Source organism: Dendronephthya gigantea, unplaced genomic scaffold (genome assembly GCF_004324835.1).
Source record: "Dendronephthya gigantea isolate DGI-Jeju-01 unplaced genomic scaffold, DenGig_1.0 000107F, whole genome shotgun sequence".
Taxonomy (NCBI): domain Eukaryota; kingdom Metazoa; phylum Cnidaria; class Anthozoa; order Malacalcyonacea; family Nephtheidae; genus Dendronephthya; species Dendronephthya gigantea.
In genome coordinates, this window is record NW_021163117.1 from 263,703 (window position 1) to 286,966 (window position 23,264).

The window sequence follows — 23,264 nt, forward strand, 5'->3', positions numbered from 1 at the left end:
TCCCTAAATTTCAGCGCAATGATAAGATTAGGGCACGCCACATTTGAAAAGGAATCCAATTTCTGTTTGCGTGTAAACCTGCTGATGAGCTTAATGCAAAGAAGCATTATTTCAACAACTGTTTGTGCAAAGAATCGCATTACCTAAGTGCCATGCAGCGAAGACAGGAAGGATCAAAAGTCTATATGCCACGATTTATAATTAATCCGAATTTATTGATCTTAATCTTGTTAATTCTGAGCGATATCTTAAGCATTTGTAGTGGATGTTGTCGACGCGTCCAGGAAATGAGTATTTTCTAATAAACATTTCAAATTATTCCAAATAGCAAGAAGAATGATTAAAAGAGTTAACCACCTAATATGGGGTTGTTGCGACTAACATTTTTTCAAAGATTAGCCATTTTGAAAAAAAACGACTGCAGAGTTCTCGTGAGGCAGAATTTCTCTACAACGAAGCCACACTTGACAGGTTTAATTTTGACAGTATTATATACAAAAACGGGATAAAGTAGCCAACCTATTGGGGCTAATACCTAGTAATCGAACAAACTATCAATTTTTTGCGAAAATTGAAATCTGGACCAAATACTGTTATCTGCATCTTTGATACCAAAGAATGAATATGTTGTTCTGATTTTTTACACGCTAATTTTAAAGCCGGGAATTATGATTATTCTAAAACTTTACTACATTGCATAATAAAGGATGCAGAGTGATTTCCAAGCTAAAATGTGCTGTTAACCGATTTTGCCGACAAGCTTCGAAGACAAATCAGTCACAAAATTCTGTAAAAATGTTGCAGTTTTAACAGGATTTCAGAACAGTGCGTCTCATTTCATATCACATCCTCTTTTTTTAGAGATTATTGTCCGAAATCCTTTTAACTGAAAAGAGAAGCACTCGTTTGAATGTACTTTCCTCTACTTATTTGTGCAGTATTATAAAACACCGGCCTTCTCAAAGTGGGAGTCCAGGCCCCTCTATGTTATTAACCCACAATAATTGCAACTTATTTGCATATGACTGTCCTCATAGGGAGTGGCAATGACAAAATAGAAAAACAAATAACTTTTGAAAATAATGAATATAATATCTATTAAAACAGATCACTAGCTCCCTCCCTCATGTTTGCCAAATGACAAGAAAATTACCTTGTATTGTGGATGCCCTGAATATATCTTTGTATCAGAATTAAACGGACTCACTGTCACACACGGGAAAGTGTTTTTGTCGCACGTGGACTGGAATCAAACAGCGTGACACTTCTGACCGTTGTTGTAAAACTGAAAAATGGTTGGCTGATTAGTATTTAAGACTTAAACTACACTCGCGTTCTTCCAGATTAACAATATTTCTCACGCATGTCGTCCCGGGCTTATTTTTACAATTATTCGAAGAAAATTGGAATATGTATTCGAATGCAGTGGCGGATCTAGAGGTGTGCAGAATAAATTACTACAACTTAAAATCGGAATTGCGTTGGCAGATTTTTATGTAAAAATATTGCGCTGTTATCCACTGACCACGTTGTCAAACAAACTGACCTACTGACTAAACTAACCCGAAAACAATTGCCTAATCATTGCTTCTTTTGCCTGGAGCAATACGTGAAGGATGCGTGCATCTCAGTCAATCTACTTACAGTAAGTCAATTGTCTCTGGTTTTGCCAGGCGACGGTGTTACCAGGACTGATCTGATAATAAACACTGGATTAACGATACTAATCGAGCAAGGTTAATGAATTAATGAACATCCGAAACACTTGAAAGAAATAAAAACATCACGCGAACCGCACAAAGAGACTCTCCAAGTAGCTGTACGTAAATTTTAATACTTAGATTTCAGCATATATTAGGTTCTAAATTAATCGTGTGGAAAAATAATAGCCGGTAAATAAATAATGGTAGGTGACATGTTCCTTGGTTCTGATTCTGCTACATGTTTGCATTCTCGCAGTTCATTATAATTCAGGCTTTGAATGATATTCGTAGGAATATCCGGTATGTTATTGGATCAGTGGCTACCATATCACAGCAACGCTAGCGCTGAAAACAAACATGGAATGATATAAACACATGTCATGTTACATCATTCAATAAGCTGGCTGACTGGCTCAGTTCCGTGAAAGCATTGTTTACAAAATCTTTCATTTATAGTACATATGTCCATCGAAGCAGCAAGAAAAGTACACAAGTTTAATTGGGTAGGAAGTTCACTACAAACGCGCGCGGTAGTCGCCATCATCGCTAACTGGTTCACCCAGGAGTCTTTCGGTTTAAGGCCACCTAATAACTTCCTTCCACCAGCGAGTAGGATTACATTTCTCCAATCTTTTAACTGAATTAATAAAATACCTTTCGCAAGCTGATTTTACATCTCTTTGCACCTTATTACGCCAATGTTTGTACGAGTGTGAGTTTTTTCCAAATTTCTGAAGATATTTTTGCCCTTTATTAATAGATGATTTAAGTGATTGCGTAATCCATGGTTTTTCAGACTCCCTCACTTTAGTTAACTTGGCAGGGAAATAATATTCAATCATGGTAGTTATTATTTCATTGAACTTCACATACTTCTCATTAGCGCCGTCGATTTCATAGACTTAGGACCAATCAAAGGTTGTTATTATTTGACCAAAAAATCTAACATTGCTTTCTCTTTTCTTCATCCAATTATTGTTAGGTTTCACAACGCGACTAACACGTGGCTTGACTAAAATACAATTATGGTCACTCGAACCTAAGGGAGGTAACTGGCTTACTGTGTAGCCGACTATCTTAGCGTTCGTAAGACACCAATCGATAATAGAAGTGTTTCTTGTGGATATTTTTGCTATTTGGGTTAGTCCTGTTAATATTTTTATATGCTTCTGGTCGAACGAACATTTGTAATCAATAATGAGGGTAAGAAGAACTTATCATTAGTGGTTAGGGGTAGTAAGGGGCGGGTGGATATATTGGAGCTCCCATTGATGGTATCGACCAGGGAGGAGGTATCGGCCACGGACGGGAGGTTGTTGGCCCCGCGGATGTATTGGGGCTCCCATTGGTGGCATTGGCCAGGGGGGAGGTATCGGCCACGAAGGAGGTTGGCCCCATTGCGGCACGGGAGGTAGAACCGGGAGACGCCGTGGAGGTAGTCTTAGTGGAACTAACGCCGTCGGAGGTGTAGGACTCTGCCATGATTTACCGATAAAATATAATATAGACTGATTTGAGTTTTGAGTAATCAGTTCTTAATATAAGTCCAGGTCAGGTTAACCTAAGGCTCAGTAAATTGTGTACTTGCATATGTATTTGTACTTGCATATGTATTTGTACTTGCATATGTTTTTCTAGTATTTGCATGCAAAAGGCGGTGTGATAACTTCCTCGACCTTGTCAGTTAATTTGTTGAAGAAAAACAAAACCATATTTAGCAAAAAGACTGCCTCAAGATCGCAATCGCTCAATTTTTTAGCAAAAGGTTGCCCTGATATTTATATGAACTGGCCCTGAATATCGGATTAGTTTTTCATGTTGGATTAGCTTATTTAGCTATTCGTGTTAGATTAGCTTTTCATATATTAGATTAGCTTTTCACATTAGATTGGCTTTTCATGTTAGATTAGCTTTTCTTGTTAGATTAGCTTTTCATGTTAGATTAGCTTTTCATGTTAGATTAGCTTTTCATGTTAGATTAGGTTTTCTTGTTAGATTAGCTTTTCATGTTAGATTAGCTTTTCATGTTAGATTAGTTTTTCATGTTAGATTAGTTTTTCATGTTAGATTAGTTTTCATGTTAGATTAGCTTTTCATGTTAGATTAGCTTTTCATGTTAGATTAGCTTTTCATGTTAGATTAGATTTTCATGTTAGATTAGCTTTTCATGTTAGATTAGCTTTTCATGTTAGATTAGTTTTTCATGTTAGATTAGCTTTTCATGTTAGATTAGCTTTTCATGTTAGATTAGCTTTTCATGTTAGATTAGCTTTTCATGTTAGATTAGCTTTTCATGTTAGATTAGATTTTCATGTTAGATTAGCTTTTCATGTTAGATTAGCTTTTCATGTTAGATTAGTTTTCATGTTAGATTAGCTTTTCATGTTAGATTAGATTTTCATGTTAGATTAGCTTTTCATGTTAGATTAGCTTTTCGTGTTAGATTAGCTTTTCATGTTAGATTAGCTTTTCATGTTAGATTAGCTTTTCGTGTTAGATTAGCTTTTCGTGTTAGATTAGCTTTTCATGTTAGATTAGCTTTTCATGTTAGATTAGGTTTTCTTGTTAGATTAGCTTTTCATGTTAGATTAGCTTTTCATGTTAGATTAGCTTTCCATGTTAGATAAGCTTTTCTTGTTAGATTAGCATTTCATGTTAGATTAGCTTTTCGGGTTAGATTAGCTTTTCGTGTTAGATTAGCTTTTCATGTTAGATTAGCTTTTCTTGTTAGATTAGCTTTTCATGTTAGATTAGCTTTTCATGTTAGATTAGCTTTTCATGTTAGATTATCTTTTCGTGTTAGATTAGATTTTCATGTTAGATTAGCTTTTCATGTTAGATTAGCTTTTCATGTTAGATTAGCTTTTCATGTTAGATTAGCTTTTCATGTTAGATTAGCTTTTCATGTTAGATTAGCTTTTCATGTTAGATTAGCTTTTCATGTTAGATTAGCTTTCCATGTTAGATTAGCTTTTCTTGTTAGAATAGCATTTCATGTTAAATTATGTTTTCATGTTAGATTAGCTTTTCATGTTAGATTAGCTTTTCATGTTAGATTAGCTTTTCTTGTTAGATTAGCTTTTCATGTTAGATTAGCTTTTCTTGTTCGATTAGCTTTTCATGTTAGATTAACTTTTCATGTTAGATTAGCTTTTCATGTTAGATTATCTTTTCATGTTAGATTAGCTTTTCATGTTAGATTAGCTTTTCATGTTAGATTAGCTTTTCATGTTAGATTAGCTTTTCATGTTAGATTAGCTTTTCATGTTAGATTAGCTTTTCATGTTAGATTAGCTTTTCATGTTAGATTAGCTTTTCATGTTAGATTAGCTTTCCATGTTAGATTAGCTTTTCTTGTTAGAATAGCATTTCATGTTAGATTAGGTTTTCATGTTAGATTAGCTTTTCATGTTAGATTAGCTTTTCATGTTAGATTAGCTTTTCTTGTTAGATTAGCTTTTCATGTTAGATTAGGTTTTCATGTTAGATTAGCTTTTCATGTTAGATTAGTTTTTCATATTAGATTCGTTTTTCATCTTAGATTAGGTTTTCATGTTAGATTAGCTTTTCATGTTAGATTATCTTTTCATGTTAGATTAGCTTTTCGTGTTAGATTAGATTTTCATGTTAGATTAGTTTTTCATGTTAGATTAGGTTTTCATGTTAGATTAGCTTTTCATGTTAGATTTAGTTTTTCATATTAGATTCGTTTTTCATGTTAGATTAGCTTTTCATGTTAGATTAGCTCCTCATGTTAGATTAGCTTTTCATGTTAGATTAGCTTTTCATGTTAGATTAGATTTTCATGTTAGATTAGTTTTTCATGTTAGATTAGGTTTTCATGTTAGATTAGCTTTTCATATTAGATTAGCTTTTCATGTTAGATTCGTTTTTCATATTAGATTCGTTTTTCATGTTAGATTAGCTTTTCATGTTAGATTAGCTCCTCATGTTAGATTAGCTTTTCATGTTAGATTAGCTTTTCATGTTAGATTAGATTTTCATGTTAGATTAGTTTTTCATGTTAGATTAGGTTTTCATGTTAGATTAGCTTTTCATGTTAGATTAGCTTTTCATGTTAGATTCGTTTTTCATATTAGATTCGTTTTTCATGTTAGATTAGCTTTTCATGTTAGATTAGCTCCTCATGTTAGATTAGCTTTTCGTGTTAGATTAGCTTTTCATGTTAGATTAGCTTTTCATGTTAGATTAGCTTTTCATGTTAGATTAGCTTTTAGTGTTTGATTAGCTTTTCGTTTTAGATTACCTTTTCATGTTAGATTAGCTTTTCATGTTAGATTAGCTTTTCATGTTAGATTAGCTTTTCATGTTAGATTAGCTTTTCGTGTTAGATTAGCTTTTCATGTTAGATTAGCTTTTCATGTTAGATTAGCTTTTCATGTTAGATTAGCTTTTCATGTTAGATTAGCTTTTCTTGTTAGATTAGCATTTCATGTTAGATTAGCTTTTCGGGTTAGATTAGCTTTACGTGTTAGATTAGCTTTTCATGTTAGGTTAGCTTTTCTTGTTAGATTAGCATTTCATGTTAGATTAGCTCTTCATGTTAGATTAGCTTTTCATGTTAGATTAGCTTTTCGTGTTAGATTAGCTTTTCATGTTAGATTAGCTTTTCATGTTAGATTAGCTTTTCATGTTAGATTAGCTTTTCATGTTAGATTAGCTTTTCGTGTTAGATTAGCTTTTCATGTTAGATTAGCTTTTCTTGTTAGATTAGCTTTTCATGTTAGATTAGCTTTTCATGTTAGATTAGCTTTTCATGTTAGATTAGCTTTTCATGTTAGATTAGCTTTTCGTGTTAGATTAGCTTTTCATGTTAGATTAGTTTTTCATATTAGATTAGCTTTTCATGTTAGATTAGCTTTTCGTGTTAGATTAGCTTTTCGTGTTAGATTAGCTTTTCATGTTAGATTAGCTTTTCATTTTAGATTAGCTTTTCGTGTTAGATAATAGCGTATGTGTCAGTTAGGTTAGGTTCAATTTCAGCTGCAGGACTGTTAATTAGCATTGACGTCATGTATAATAAGTAGATGCTAATCGTGCTATACTCGTAATTATTACACACTTCACATATTGACTAGGGATAAACTAAGAGAAGAAAGACAGCCTTTGTTTTACTTCAAAGTTAAATAGGGGCTTTCACCGCGGCGAGGCAAAGAGGATATGTACAAATATTCCGCTGGATTAAATGCAATCCATATTTCCTATTTTACTTTATGGATGCTGTACTATTTCCTGAAAAATAATCCTGTGTTTCATAACACTTTTATATAAGGCTAACTAATAAACTAAAATAGAAGCAAAGGTTAAAATCCTTTTCGACCGAAGGCCGATTCGTACGAATGTTCAATATATTTGCATATATTCGATTACTTTGAGTCATAAAGCAAAACTATTTGCCATTAGTTCAGGTTTAAAACGAGTCGCGAGTTTAAAAGTTTGACGGCAATATTCACAGCAAGTTGGCTTCACTATTTAGCATATAATTTCCCCTTCATGTGAGGAAGATATAAAAAGTAAACAGCTGCTATATTTAGATCCCACGCTTTTCATAATGAATTACGGCTTTAGACGTAGGACAGCGAAAAAGATAAACAGTCGCGCTGGCTCGTAATCGCTCAGGATCTTAGAGCAACGGGCTCACGCAGCAGGCTAACTAATTGATTGTCTTCGACGGAAAATGTAGGCGAAATGTAGTCGGATATCAGAGAATCACCACGCCGGTGCTACCGTGGGATTGAGTATTTCGCCCCATATTAGGATAAGGTAATATAATATAATGTCGCTACCAAGATAACGAGCGCCTAGGATGTAGCCAACTGGGGTCGGTTGTATCAAGCCCGTTCAGCTTAGACGGCGGATAAGTCAAAATTAAATAACACTCTTACATCTCTCTTGAACGAGTCAACTTGAACATTATGCACTGAATATGTAGTTGTAAGCAGTATAATATTTGTAATAAGGTCAAAAACATTTTGTTTGCTTGTTGAATAAAACGAGAGACTTGATTTCTATTTTGAACTTATCCGCCATTTAAGCTAAACGGGCTTGATACAACCGGCTCCAATTTCTTATAATCACACACGTTTCACGCTTGGAATCTATGCAAATATAAAGACCCCTAAGACTTGCAACTTTGGATACGGTTTACTTTTGATAGATGTAAAAACCAGATGTGAATCAAAGGCTTCTCTTTCTCATCAGTTGTAAAAGAATTTCATCTACAATTGCGGTAAAATTTCCAAGTGTAAATATATAGGCTCAAGTTAAAGCGGAAATTATAACTGAATAAACAGAGCTTCAGTTTTTATCATCCACTATGTTGTTTTGCTGAGCCCTAGGCCTTTGACACTGCATGGTTTGTGGTTACGTAACACAGCTATAAAGTTCATTAAATTTGATCCGAAAAAGATATCACAAAAGAATAACACGCATGATATATATGACCGTTGACTATAAATACACCAGGTAAATTAAATAATCATTTTAATTTCTGTAATTTGAAAGAACTATATACAAGAGCACGAACAGAATAAGCCGAATATTTATACAAAATGATTTCATTATATATTGATGTTTCAGGATGTTTCGCGTGGAAATTATATTTTGTGATTGTGTTGTTATCAAATTAGTTTTGATTTTGCTCAGTTAAAATTAGTCACCGCATGCATGCAACTGCTAAATATAGGGAAACGACATATTAATAACTGTATTTATTTACAGTTAATGTTATTAGCGGTTTTGTTTGAGCGAAAAAAAAACCTTACACATCTCTGACGCTGCAGGATTAGTGAATGTTTTCAAATCTTGATCCAGATTGTGTAACGAAGTCGGGATTTTGAAACTAACCACAAGTTTAAAGTTAATATCTTATCGTGAAATTAAATGGCAACATTATCCTTATCTGAAGTTTCTAATCCGCACAAATACACGCAAATAAATGCATCAAGCAGCCTTGATAGACGGCTTTAGCAGACTTGTAAAATGATGTATACGCATGTCGACAAAAATAGTGTTTCAAACTTCTCTATAATGTTATTAGATTGATACACCCCTTCTGTACAATACTTTATTTTAGTCAATTTATTATTAAACTACGCAGCACTTAACTAGTAATGATTACGCAACACATTACGCCAAAGAATTATATAAATAATGAAGCGATTATTATTCATGTAGTTTTGCCTTCATTTAGTCATGATCCAGCCATCTCCTCTTACGGCTGCGTTCAGACTTCAGACTGAGTATATATAACCGGCAATCGGCATTGCATGATGAACGTCACTTTTTCTGGCGCTAGGTTGAACACGATGCTTCCAAATGAAATTAAACAAGGTGGCCACGCAAGAACGGTGTTCAGAAGTAGTATACTCAACAAGGGCATGTTTTATGAACCAATTATAACTTTTGCACCAGTGCTGGACACACTTTACCCCGGCTATGTGCACAAACGTTTTCGAGCGTTTTCACATTCGTTTTCATGCCAAAACGGTTTCAAACACCGTCAATTTACAATCGAATTCGAAGTTTATTCAACATATTAAGCATATCTTTCCTTGTACCGTCTGGGCAGGGCGTCTAAACAACAAATAGACATGCACTTGAATGATTTTGTAAACGCTCGAAAACGACGCTCGTGTGCTCTTGATCTCAGTTTGAGCGTATTCTAAGAGTTATTTCATGAGCAGGTCGCATTTTGGTTGCATTGAAAGCAAATTCAACAATGCATAATGAGAGTTAATAAGGTTTATCATCTTGTTATCTATTATCTTAGTTATACATTTGGTGTGAGCCGTGTGACCGAGATGCGGCGAAGAAAGTATAGACTTAGCGGTCCACTTGCAACTTCAGTGATTCGTGCTGTGATAGTATTGAAGGTGTTCAGATTTTACTGACTGTTAGAACGTTTACGGGTAAATGCACAATTCTTTCCTGGTCAATCAAATGAATAAGAAACATTAAAACAATGATATTCTGCACCTCAGGAACACGATTATGAATATATTGTTAAAACTTAATCGGAATATGACTTCTCCAATGTGAATTCCACCAATTTTTAAATTTGATATACAGGATACCGTAAAAAGTCATCCGCGTTATGACTGTGTTGCAGTGTTGCTGAAGCGATTGGATTGGATAAAATAAGTTAGCAGCATGTGTATATAATTTGATATCAAACCTCTATAGTCACAGACACGTACAATATATTTTTCGGAGTATAACTACTTTGTAACAATCACTCGATCCTTGTCGGAACTACTATAGTATTATAAAGCCAAAGGGAACGTTATTTTAGTATATTGACATAAAATGTGCATACATGGCACTGCATAACATTTATAATTTATACGTGTCGAGAAATGATAAACATTGTCGCAGGTTGTAAATATAGCACGCAGCTTGTGCTTCAATTCAAGGTGTTCAATGTATGAATAAAGATCACGCGATCCAATTCACTTCTGACGGATGTTTTATATAGTCTGTTGAAATACAAACTATATGGCCAGCATATCGTCAAAACCAATGCAGTACTGCTTTATTGATAAAAGACTACATTCCATACGCCAGAAGTGAATTACTATATTAGATCCGACAAAGTTGGATCGTGTGAACGGCCCTTAAATATCACGATGTAAAAATTAGCGATGATGACCTATAGCGAAGTTTTTCAAACTCAGATTTTGAAAAAACTAAACACCGCGAACAGGCGAACCACAAGTCTGAATGTTAACATAATTAACATACAAAGTGTCTAATGTTTCGTGCCCGTAGTCACGATTCATTTCAAAGCTACCGACGTCATAATTAATATTGAACTTCTCGAGTTTCTATTGCTAACATCATTGATGTAATTTTTATTCAAATTTTGAACTCTGGCTATTTAAAAGTTTATTTCTCTAATTTCTAATTTTACATCAAGATCTAGATGCGACAGAAGATCACTCTGCATGCCTATTTTAGGATCATTCAGCATTAAAAAAGCTATAACAATCATTTATCGAGATTTATAGTTCAAAACAAACTCGCAAAACCCGACCAGCCTCACCCACTCACGAACAAGATGATTGTGGCTCATTTATATGCAGTGCCAACCCGGTTTACTTGTAGATTCGCTTGCCCAAGGTTGAAAACGGTAGCTTTTATAATGCTAGTAGCTAGCAGTCCATTATTAGGACATTTTGCTGTGACCTAACAAAGATTTTCGTGACTCAAGTCAACCTAGTTAATCTGGCTTGCCTAGTTCGTATAGACGCCTACAATATATCGTTATCTTCTTTCATATTCGATGAGTAGCTATGAAGGAAATCTGTCAACAATGAACGAAAACTACTCAGCAAAATTTTATAGAGAGCACGAGTCTTATTGCTACAATATATATATAGTATGATATATATAGACCCACAGTTTGCTACGTGTTTGCAGCTGTTTGGGCTGTATTACTCGTAGCCTGGTAACAAAACCACGTTTTATGAGACTTAAAAAGAAGAGTCTATAAATAGAGCTGTGAAATATTTCGCAACAGTTCTAGAGAAGTCGAGAAGGGAACCCTCATTTGAAGCATGCAGTGAAAAATATTACGATGATACTAGAAATAATTGTAGAAGAATGGAATCGTGGTAAAATCCATTAACTTGGGCATACAATGAAAAGCTTTCAGTTCAGACTCGTGAAAACACGCGTTTGAATAAAATCTCAGTTCTGGATGTATAACCTGACAAATAGGCTTCATTGTGGCTTTGCACAACTTTACCGAAACTGATATTCATTGTGTTTTATCCGCTATATCACAATTAGACATGCACAACATACATTTCCCCCGCGGTAGAGCAATGTTCGTTAAGCTTGCTAAATATATAACACAATGAGTCTAAAAGTAGACCGTTTCTACGTCATAACGCTGCGATAATTTAGTCAGTGTGTACTATTGAATGGAGCACGTAGGTAGAAAGTGTTGGCGGGGAATGTTTGTACACCTGTCGCCAGCGCGATCAGCTGATTGGCTATGTGAATAATGTATAATTATCTACCTCAGAGTTTTATTTGTAAAGTCAAATTATGGCGAGTTGAAGCAATGACTATGGCTCTACAAAGGGGAGATCCGACACACAGCAATCCGTTGTCGAACGGAAACCTCGCCAGTAACGGTCAAGGAAGGAACCGAGCACGCAAGGGACCTGAGGATCAGTTAGTTGAACGTATTCGACGCTTTAGCAGTCTGTCTCAAGACGATTTTGTGAAAATGAAAGATGCGGAGCAACAAGACGATTTCTTTGCTGTCAGAAACGCTCAAGATATCACAAATCCCGATACGAAAGGCGATACTCATTCGTTGCTATCAATAAAGATTGTTCCGAACTCATTTCGTAGAATTTTAGGAGTGAAAGAGATATGCTCGAAACAGGGAAGTTTTTTACATCGGACAATTGATTTACCGCATAAGCCTGGTGATTCGTTGGGTTTTTTAATTCGGCAAGGTGATGGCTGGACGAGAACAGACGGGATATTTATTTCGAGACTTGTTCTAGGCACCGATGTCGATAATTTCGAGTTGTTGAGAGTCGGGGACGAAATAATACGCGTGAATAAAGTAGACGTACGCGGAATGAACGTTGACGATGTCAGTGCACTTATGCAAATGGCGAAACGATTAATAATTACTGTTAAAGTTCTCACTCCTTTGTCTAAGAAGAAGTTGTTTGCTTTGAGCAACGGCAGAACACGTACTCGACCTGGCTCAACATCGCCTACTCCTGTACCATCACGAGAAACCCAGGAAAAACTGAATGTACCGGCCCCAAATGATCCGTATCGGAACATACCTCGAATGTACAGCCATCAAGCAAACTATAAGATCGCTAGCCTGCCCATAGGGAAGACTGCAAACAATAACAAAGGCAGTCAGTCGCCAAATTTGCCAAGATCACGGTCAGTAGGTCGTTCCCCGACGCCGGGCAAGCGAGCGTTGTCGCCAATTCACGAAGCAACTGATTTCCAAGGCGAACCAAGCGGAATTTTAGCAACCGGGCGAAGGAAAAGTCTCGGAGGCAGTAATTCAGTTAGTTGGTCTGATCAAGTGTCTACAAATAATACAAGCAAAACAAATACAACTCAAAGGACAAAGTCTGGTAAAGCGGGGAGATAGCAGCGGAAGACGTTGATTTTGGGAGACGTGTTTGAAATAAATTTCAGCGTAGCTGGGATGAAAATCATGAAACACATGTTTGAAATACATTTCATTGTTGCTCCGATAAAACATTGTATTCAAATGATCACAAATAATACGAACGAAATGAGGAATATTCGATAAAGACTTGTTTGATCCTTGCGATCGTCAGGAAAGGCGGAAATTATATACGGATGAATCAGCGATATTCTGGAAAAGTCTCGAAAGGAAAATACTTAATATGAAGTCATGTCATGCGATGTATTTGTGGATTTCAAATAAATTTTAATAAGTGGGAATGAGCCGATATTTGAATATTAATTCACTTGTTAATGAATATGCAAGATAGCTGGGCAAAATTTCAACCGCATGTGTACTCTGTGGTTGAAAGAACGTCAAAGAGTAGCTCAAAATGACCTCTATAGCTTGATAAAATCACAAGCATTATATCTTTTGAATCAACACTTTGCTAATGTTCAAAACAACTCCTCTGGTTTTGCTGTGTAGTTTATACAGGTACTGTGTACACGATGATATATAGACATGTTATGTTAATCTAAGTATAACATTGAAATAAGGAAAAATTTCAATTTTTTATCTCGTTGATACGTTTTTGAATAGTGAGTTTAACTGAATGCTATTATACTATATTCAATAATATTATAGTATAATATTTTCTATATTAAACGGTACAACAATTGGAATTCTGAATGTTGCCGTGTGTTTATAAATATGACAAACGAATCGATCATTTTTTGCCGCTGAATGACAAAGTCTGTTTTTTAGTTTCACAAGGTTGCTGCTGAAGGTTTGAGATTTTGACTTCGGCAGTAGGGATCGGTTGTAGGCGAAGGCTGTATGGATAGCGCTATCCACCGCGGATAGTGATGTTTTCAACCGCTCTAAAAATGCTTGGAACGCAATCAAATTTCTGCTTTGAAACTAACAATTGTCAAAGAGGATTCTCAATTTAGGAATGCTACAAGATTTAATCAAAGTTATTTCTAACAACGGGCGATTTTAAAGCGATTGAAAAAACCCGCTATCCGGTGGATAGCGCTATCCAACCTTCGTACAACCGGCCTCAACCTAGTAATTATGCTACACTAAAACTATAGGCTAATGACTCAAGTATTTTTCATTTACTTGATAATGCATGATAGGGCTTTAAAAGACATATGTGAAATTCTTATAGCTTTAAAGGATATTTGTACAAAAAAACTCGCTCAAATAAAAGTTGCTCATCCGAGAAGTTTTTCGTATATTTAGCTACATGTAAAAGTCGGAGAAAATGATGCAACCCTCTAGCTCCTCTTAAATCAACTAAAATGAGAAAACGTACATCTTTTCCCCACGTTTTCCCTGCATGATTTTAAAATGACTCTTCTATTTTAAAGAATCCCCTCATGAAATCTGAAAATATACGATGACAATCTTATATTATAATGTTTTTACCCTCTGTAACTTCCTAACCTACAAAGCGTTAGTCGAATATATAAATTATATTATATTATACTAATCCTCCAGAAGTGTTGGATTGTACATATAGGACAATACCAAAAAGGAAAGCCTTTTTTTAGAAATTGCATGACAGACCTTTTTCGAAGTTGAATATCTCTATATTTAGTCTATTGCACTAAAAGAGATTTAAACTGAATTTGAATGCATTCCGTGGGTTCAGGAAGCGCAGTGCCTGATAAACGAAACTAAGGAAATCGTTTATTGTTAGTGTTTTCATGCATTCTGATCACATGCAAGTGCAACATGCAAGTGCACTCATGTAATCATATAAAACATATTATTGGAATTAAATTTCGGGGCATTCATATGTTAACAGAGGGTAATTAATGCCACTTTTTGCTGTTTGTTTTAATAAATAAAAAGGTTATATGAGCAAATTCCAATGCTTTATACGTAGGTCGTGAATGAATATCCCCTTAAATACACGAATTAATTTTCTTTGGCCAATTCTTCCGACTTCACATATTGGTAGAAAATACCTCATCTGAAATACCTCATTCACACCGATAAGAGATATATTTGTCAGTCATCTAATGTTTGGCAAAGAAAATAATTATACCCGTTAGAACATGATGATAGCTGTTTTACAGCTTGTATAAAACGGCAATATCAGTTAAATCAGAGGCTCTTATCACAATTGAAACGTTTGTATAATTACTTAATTAAATTCCTGGCAGCATAATTAATTTTCTCCAGCTTATTTCAAGCAAAATATTGGACTAACAACGTCGAGTTAACCGCATCGCAGATTTGGGGTGTTTTGCTAAATTTAAACCAGTAATTGGTAAAGTTTTAATAGCATGTTGCTAAATACTGACTGTTCAATAGACCTTTCTTATAATGACGTCAAACGCGGAAAGTCTGATGTCACACGATATTTAATTTGGCTTCACAGACTATCGAGCCACTCAAACTTTTCGCGTTTGACGTCATTATGAAAAAGGTCTAGCTATTAGTTTCGTGCATTCAATCTTCAGTCTTCACCAGGTCATCGCTCACACTTGACGGTGACGTCACTATTTCGAGGGTACGTACCGTAGTTAAAGATGGCGCACGAGAACAAAGTTTAATTAACAACTGAGTGCTCAAATTAAAAATTCCCAGAGCAATTCTTGTATGACTAGATTAATTTGAATTTCGATAGCTTGAGGAAAATTTTACAACCCACGAAGCATTTCTTGCGTCCCAAGTTTCCCCCGGGCCTCCTGCTACGGGTAGGTCGCTGAACTTTACAATACATTTCTGTTTCAACCAATAGCATAGCTTCGTTCTTTAGAAAGCATAGAAAAGCATTATCCAATTGGACGAAAGCTTCCGAGCACTGGGACATGTCCCCCTGCTGCGCGCATGCCTTGTATTTTAAAAACTGAAAACCAATATTGACCAGCCGCATGAGTGAAACTTCTTTTCTTAGAACAGTAATCGTATATTTCTTTGCATATTATATGATTCTCTGTCTTAGTTCATTGCCTCATGAAAGGCCTCTTATAAGACCTCCTCCGTGAGGAGCATGAAGAAAAAGAAACTTTATTTTAAAGATGCGACTAGAAGCTGTATCGTGTTTTTTCCCGGTCTTCAGAAACTTCCCGCTCAGTGCATACAGAAAGACCTCGGTCCGACATTTCATGGTAAGGGCCTCGCGGTCGGTTAATAAAATGTTGTTGTGTATGCCGCTTGCCCGAGGCGCGCAAACTTAATGGAGGTTCAAATCCGGTAGGACACAGGTCAGCTTGAAAACCAGAATGTTGCCGAATATCCCGCTAATTTGGCTGCTAATGGTAAATGATTGGGCAATTTCGCTTAACATTAAAATATTTTAAATTGCACTCTTTGTCGCATAAGAAAGATTTATAATTTTGTATTGCATGTCGGTAAATTGTTACTCATTTTCTACCTCAAATGCATAATTTATATGGTAACAATTTCTACATTTCTTCTCATAACCGCCAAACTTTGCAATTTTACTAATGTTTGTAGGCAATCTCTGGGAGAACACTTTAAGACACCAGGGGCTTGTTGTACAAAGATAGCGCTATCCACCGCCCGATACTTGTTTTTTCATTTGCTTTAAAATCGACTGTTGTTGGGTATAACTTTGATTAAATTTTAGTATTTCTAAATTGAGGATTCTCGTTAATAATTTTTCATTCCAAAGCTGAATTTTTTTGCTTTTCATGGATTTTTGGAACGGCTGAAAAAATCACTATCCAGTAGAAAGCGCTATCCATCCTTCGTACAACCGGCCCTAGAAATAAAATAGTCCACTGATGACGTTGGCGACGTTGCCTTGTCTAGCGTCATTTGCAGAATAAACTTCTGCTTCAAATTGCACTCATTAAGAAAACAAAATAAGACAAAAATATTAAATGCAGTAAATCTAATTTAATTCCACCAGCTACAATATTAATTATTATATGAATATAATGTAATTTTAAACTCGATTGTCCGTGTTATCGCCATGTCTATTACCTAAAAAATAGAAGATGGACGGGTTTTAAAGGGTATATATTGCCAACGAAAATATAGTTTATTTTACATGAAAGAACATTTAAGATTATGTTTAAAGCTCATTTATCGATTTTTTTCAATCTTCTCTAATTTTTGAAACGAGTGACCTAGCTGCCATCTGGAATCAATCGTTTTATCATTATTTAGCGTCGTGGTTTTATGACGTCACAAGGGGAATAAACGTATAAAACTACTCTTGGACGGCTATATAACGATTTCCAAATGCTTTTTTTCCGACACACTATACCTAATAGTATAATTTTTAACAATATCTCGCAAAAGAAGAAACTATAGATTGATTAAACAGATTCATAAATAGTCTTAGGCTAAGTGGCCTTTTTATAAGACAAACTAAAGTTTTATTAGTAATATCTCATTAATGGAAATACAACTAGAAAACTTTGCGAAATTTTTGTCAATGGATAAGATCAAGCATCGTCAGTGTGCACAGGATAAGTGGGGAAGAAAACTGAAGAAGAACTGTAAATAATAACTAACCGTTTTGTTCCAAATGTCGTCTGAATGATTTTGTACGTTCTTCTATTCAACAGCCAATTCAAAGAGACTAATACTGTCGCCCCTCCCAGCACATTTCATATTATCATCGCAGGTTTCAGATTTTCTTTTAACACAATTTGTGCTCTCCTCAAACATGTTTTCCTTCCATCCAGATTTTGGACCACCCCAACACTGTCCTGTGTTTTAATATTTCATTTTGCTTTAATATTTCATTTTGCATTTGAAAGGACGAATATTTCTTGGAAAAAGTTGGTTGTGTTGATGAATGGGACAAGCGCGACTTGCAAAAGGAATTTTAAGATTGAAATTGTGCCTTAATTGTGCGAGAAATATCGTAAATCGCAAGAAGTTGTGTTGTTCGTAGAAACATTTACTGGTATAGTTTTAAAAATGGTATAGTTCAAAAAATGCAATCATTAACTTAATGCTAACTACGGTGAGGTAATTGATCAGGCTCCTTCTTACCTTTTTTACGAATAGCGAAGTGACCGTATTTTGCATCCTTGGCAGCATGTGCGCAACGACATAGGAATTTAGTAAACATCTCATCCCAGGAGTCATCAAATTGCAGCAGGTTGCCTCTAAATCTTCTACCTCTTGGGGATACCTCGTTCAGTAAAAGCTTCCATTCCATGTTCAAGTCTTTTTTTGTTGCTTGGTAACAACCCAAACCATTGTATTTCATTTGGCATGGAGAAGCTGCAAGAATGTGATAAACAGGGTATTTAGAACTATATAATCATATTGTATACCACTTTTCAAAGTTTCATGTTCGTAGCGTTTCATTGCTCGAGAGCCATTTACGCAAGAAATAATGTGGAAAGAGTTATAATAAGAGAAAGAGAAATAATAAGAGGAAATAATGTGTTTTTCCCACGGGAAATAATAACTTTAATCACGTGCGGCGCACCTGGACATGCGACCTTTGAAATTAGGTCTTTTCTCCGAGCGCCTGTGAGGATACTAATTCCGCTCGGAGATTAGGAGTTACACCCGGAACCCGGGAGAACATAGCGGATCAAAAGTTGTCCATATGGACGGTGGCCGATGTACCGTTTTGTCAGTTATGCAAAGAAATAACCAACTGTGAAAGGCTATTACACCTTTCCTTTAACTTCAAAAAGTTATTTTCTTCTTTCGATAGATGTGAACGAGTAAATAGTTACGAATGATCTGATGTGTACGAGCTCTTACTTGAACATGCGTAACTAATTCACTCGTTCACATTTATCAAAAGAAGAAACTCGCTGTAAGTTGATATTCTTGTATGTTGGCATGGTGAAAAAAGTAATTTAGCTTGTTGGTTTTTACTGCACTGTTGAAAGCCCGGGTTAATGAACCGAAACTTGCGGTAATAAATACTTACGTGGTGTACCTACAAGCTAAATTACTTATGAGTTGCTCTTCACTCAGCTTTCTGCTGGGTTTTGATAAATAACAAACCCGCTTGACCCAATTAATGCAAGCTCAATCTGCGTATAAAAATAGAAAGACAGCCCAAATACGCTTCTGGCTCATAAATTCACTAATGTGTCTTCAAAATGAATATCAGATGAAATGATAATGGAAGGTATTTCGTATCAGGCAATTCAGTTAAACATGGTATCAAACTTGTTACTTGTATTACATATGCTTCCCGCTTCAAAGTCGCTTAATTTTACACAAAATTGTACGCCATTCGGTCAATTAGCTGCCATCATTTACAATGCCTATTGGATAAAGAATAAAAATAAATTCACACTTACTTATGCGGAAGACGGCATTGGTAAGACCTCTGCCCATGCAGAGTGGATCTGAACGTCGACATCGTTTATAGCATTTGTTTATACATGCATTAGATCTCCCTTGCTTTATGTAATATCTTTTCTCAAATTTCAATCCGGCCCAACATTCTCCTGCGAAAGAAATTACCATGTTTACTAATTTATAACACCGAGTAATTATGCATGATATCGATATATTCACTCGTCTTAAGCCCCAATTCCACAGGCTAAATTCTCAAGCGAAATGCGAAATCTTCTTTTGAATTGTGAGCAATGAAGCAGAATTAATTTTTTCAAGTGGTCGAAATCCAAAAGAAATTTGCGAAATATTTCGCATTTCGCCGAGAAAAACCGCCCGTGGAACTGATAAGGCCCATATACATTGTCTCATTTTTTTCTCTAAATTATTAAACTGAAAGGTTAATGCCGTGTTGGATCCTTGCATAGTGGCAGACCTTCTATCTTACATATTACAGTTGCGGACTTCGATTTAAGACGGGCAGAAACTCAGTACTTTTATGATTTTTTTTCATATTTTTATTATTACCTTTAACAGATTCCCCAGTAATATCATTTCAGGAACTAACTATTATATATTACCTGAATTTCAGGTAATGTCGAAAGCCCAAAATTAATTGACTTACCGTAAAACTGCATTCCAAATGTCGAATGTCCATTTTCAGCCGTTTTCTTAGCACACTTACAAGCAAATTTTCTGAGAAAAATGTCATAATTCCACCAGTCAATCCATCCAAAGAATTCGGCACGCGTATTTTTCTGGCGTGCCGTCAGGATAAGATCATTCCCTTGCTGAGGTCGAGGTCGAGATCTATCGCTGAAGCAGCCAATCTTTTCAAAATTGACGTCGCATGGATAAGTTTCTTTTTGAAATTAACGATTTACGTAAAAGATAAATTGAGTAATTTAGTTAAAATAATAGCAACAAAAATAATTGATAAACACAGTAGCAGCAGAATTTTTCAAAAATATCAGTGAAAAAAAAAATAGTTTTTAACAAGAACCACAAAGCCTATTCCTCGTAAGCCTTAAATCCCTAAGCGATGATCGCCTCTGCTCGCGGCCTTTATCTTCAACCATTAAACAATAGTAAGAAATCCTTGGCCAACTTGGTATTTTTACGAAGTTCCCTGACATTAAATTTTTTTCTTTCTCTCTTTCAATCGTGCAATAATTGCATGCATTTTAGACAAAATATACTTTCAAAAAAGCTGTCAAATTTGGTCTAACATAATGCCAAAAGTTGAATTAGGTTAATTTAAACTTCAAAATGTAAGTCCATGGCCTGTACTCGGGGTATTTATAGGGGTATTTGTAGTAAAAATAATAAAGTTCCTATAGATTCCCTAAAATGTCCCAACGCTAAAACTATCAATGCTAACTACAAACTATCAATGATTTACAACTAACTACAAACATACCATACACGAAATTGTGCGCGGTTGAACCGACGCAGTTTTCATCACTTTTTTTACACCGCTTGTATTCTGGTCCGTAACAATCTATGCCTTTTCCATGTTTCGAGATATCGTTCTTATCAGTTGCTGGACCACTCCAACATTCCCCTATATAATTGAATTATTTATTGTGGCAACTTGATTTGTCAGTGGTAAGTCTGATTTTCAAATGACATGCGATATAGCTATTGACTACAATTCGGGATTAAGAGTACGAACGAGAACCGTTAATCCTTATATAATTGTATGCTTGTTCTTAGTTAGTAGCCAATTAAAATTGTTAGAATTTAGTTAAATTTGAAAAAAAATAACTGGGGCTGGTTCTATAAAACTCTTTAACTACATCTTGCATAGACTTCACTTAGACTCTGATTGGCCAACACATGAAGTACTCTGTCCTTATAAGTAATATTTAAAATACGGTGGCTGATCTGCATATACATATTTTTATGGGTGTGCAACGAAGTTATGAGTGCTAGTTAAGTTATCAAAGTTAATATATGAATAATTAGTATATAATTCATAAGACCTTCATGCAGAATTACAAATACTGTGACCAAAATACTTTCACACAGTTAAAAGTTAACTAGTCTTTTACACAACTGGATTTGGTTATACAAAGGTGTTTAAAGACAGAAAAGTTCAGACATAAAAAATACAGCCTCTTGACTCACCCCAGAATTGGATGGCGAAATATCTATGCCCTTTCTTCGCAGCCAGTCCAGCACAGCGACACACCATTTCTGGCATGTATGTAGACCACTTGAACCAATCGATGGTATGGCCATGGTAATAGTTACTTGTTTGGTCTCTTTCATTCGTCAGCATCTCCGGTAGAGTTCTATCATTTCTCTTATCCTTAAAACACCCCACTCTTCTGTATTCATGCTTGCAGTCGCATTTTGTTGCGTCCGATACTTAAAACGAGAATGAAAATGTTTCCTTTATTCAGAAATTAAAAATACTTGTAAACGCATGGAATGGTGAAACAAAAATAGCATTTCTATCGAATTGTTCCATTGAATGACAGTTAATTTTTTTTAATCTTGTGGCTCACTGTGGTTCTTTTCAAACTGTAAAAAGTTTGTTTCCATGACTGTGCATTGACAGTCACAATGATGTCATGAATGACGTGTCTTATTTGTGAAAATAATCTCTTCTAATACTAATAATTTGTCTTGTGATAAGATTTACTTGTTTATATCGACTGTGACGGATATTAAAAAGCGTTCGATGAATTGCACAGAATATCTCATGTTCTAGATATTTCTTTGTTTATTTTGCGTTTTACAAAGTAAAGTTATTTTTCTTATACATACCTTCAAAGAACATCGGAAGAATGAAGAAAAACACCGTAATAACTTTCATTTTGCTTCTATCTGGTAAAATAAACAATTCATACAAATGTTTGCAATGAATTCGAAAGAATCTTTAAGTAGCATCTTTAAGTATTTATGTTTTTTCACAAGCCCTTTTATAAACATTCCTGACACAACCGTTATATAATTTATTTTTAATGCTATTACTGATATTTATTGGTATTATTATAATTTTGTCAAAAACATGCATTATATATTAGTGATATATATAGGCTATACAGCACGTTTAGAAATGCTTAATCCTCGGATTTTCAGTAGCCGATGAACACGAGCATGAAATATTTTACTTAAGGCTTATTTACTAAACTATACACGATAAGTTGTATGCAATTGTCATTTTGACGAATGCAAAAGAGCGCCTATATGCTATAATCTTCATTCAATTCTGGTCAGGATGGAATTTAAAGTGTCACGTTTGTACGTGTGTTTATTCGTTCACATACGTCAGGGTACGGATCGTATACGACAAATCGCATAGTGTAAAAAAATTAATAGCCTTTAGATATTTTACTTGTTCATATACTTAAATGATTGTACAGATGTAAGAGAAAAGTCTATACAACGTTATCGTTTTCTTGTACACATTTACTTACAAACAAACCTGTAGGTTTCCAATATTTTTCTTAGTCCGGTCTTCTGCCGCGAATGCCCAATTATGAATGGGTCTGAAAGCAATATTGTCCAGCTTATATACTGCTCAATTTATGGCGACGGAAAATGCCAGATGGCAAACTAATCAGGAAATTGCAAGTCAACAACTGCTGCACTCTTTAATACAATCGTACAAATTACGTTAGTATGAAGGTACTTAAATGTATAATTTTCCCAAATTCTTCATAGTTGAATAGATCAAATAATTCATAGTTGCCGAAAGTCTTTGAACTGTTGAGCGTCTCTGTGACTACGAACCCTGTTTTTGAACTATACCAATCTTAGAAACAAACGGGTAGCTCCTGCACTGGGGCATTAATTTTTTAACGCTCTTTATTTAGAGTCTTGAAACATATCTTGCTGAAATAAAACAACTTGAGTTTTATTGATAAGGGAGGGATAATGAGTGGTTATGATATGGACGATTTGCGCTTTAGACTAATTTTTTATTCAAGTAACAATCAAAGAGCATACTTAAATAAGTGCAAATGCAAAGTTTGGCTGCGAAATGTTGTAAAATACGGAAAATATAGCTATGCGAATTTCGCATATTTTGTACACTT

General features: G+C 35.1%; 2 protein-coding genes across 3 annotated transcripts; one reads left to right on the forward strand and one right to left on the reverse strand.

Moving 5' to 3' along the window:
* Positions 1-11,514: 11,514 nt before the first annotated feature.
* On the forward strand, positions 11,515-14,127 carry LOC114534801 (rho GTPase-activating protein syd-1-like). Its single transcript, XM_028556276.1, has one exon. The coding sequence runs from the start codon at positions 11,734-11,736 to the stop codon at positions 12,862-12,864; it is 1,131 nt and encodes a 376-aa protein (XP_028412077.1). The 5' UTR covers positions 11,515-11,733; the 3' UTR covers positions 12,865-14,127.
* Positions 14,128-16,768: 2,641 nt separating this feature from the next.
* Positions 16,769-22,714, reverse strand: LOC114534800. Of its 2 annotated transcripts, none has more exons than XM_028556273.1 (9): positions 22,652-22,714; positions 21,991-22,050; positions 21,346-21,588; positions 20,636-20,779; positions 19,841-20,077; positions 19,179-19,328; positions 17,899-18,132; positions 17,413-17,609; positions 16,769-16,875 (listed from the first exon to the last, which is right to left on the reverse strand). In XM_028556273.1, the coding sequence occupies exons 2-8, from the start codon at positions 22,037-22,039 to the stop codon at positions 17,455-17,457; spliced, it is 1,212 nt and encodes a 403-aa protein (XP_028412074.1). In that variant the 5' UTR covers positions 22,040-22,050; positions 22,652-22,714; the 3' UTR covers positions 16,769-16,875; positions 17,413-17,454. The 2 variants fall into 2 exon arrangements, with proteins under 2 accessions (XP_028412074.1, XP_028412076.1); XM_028556275.1 differs by having other exon boundaries at positions 22,644-22,693.
* Positions 22,715-23,264: the final 550 nt, after the last annotated feature.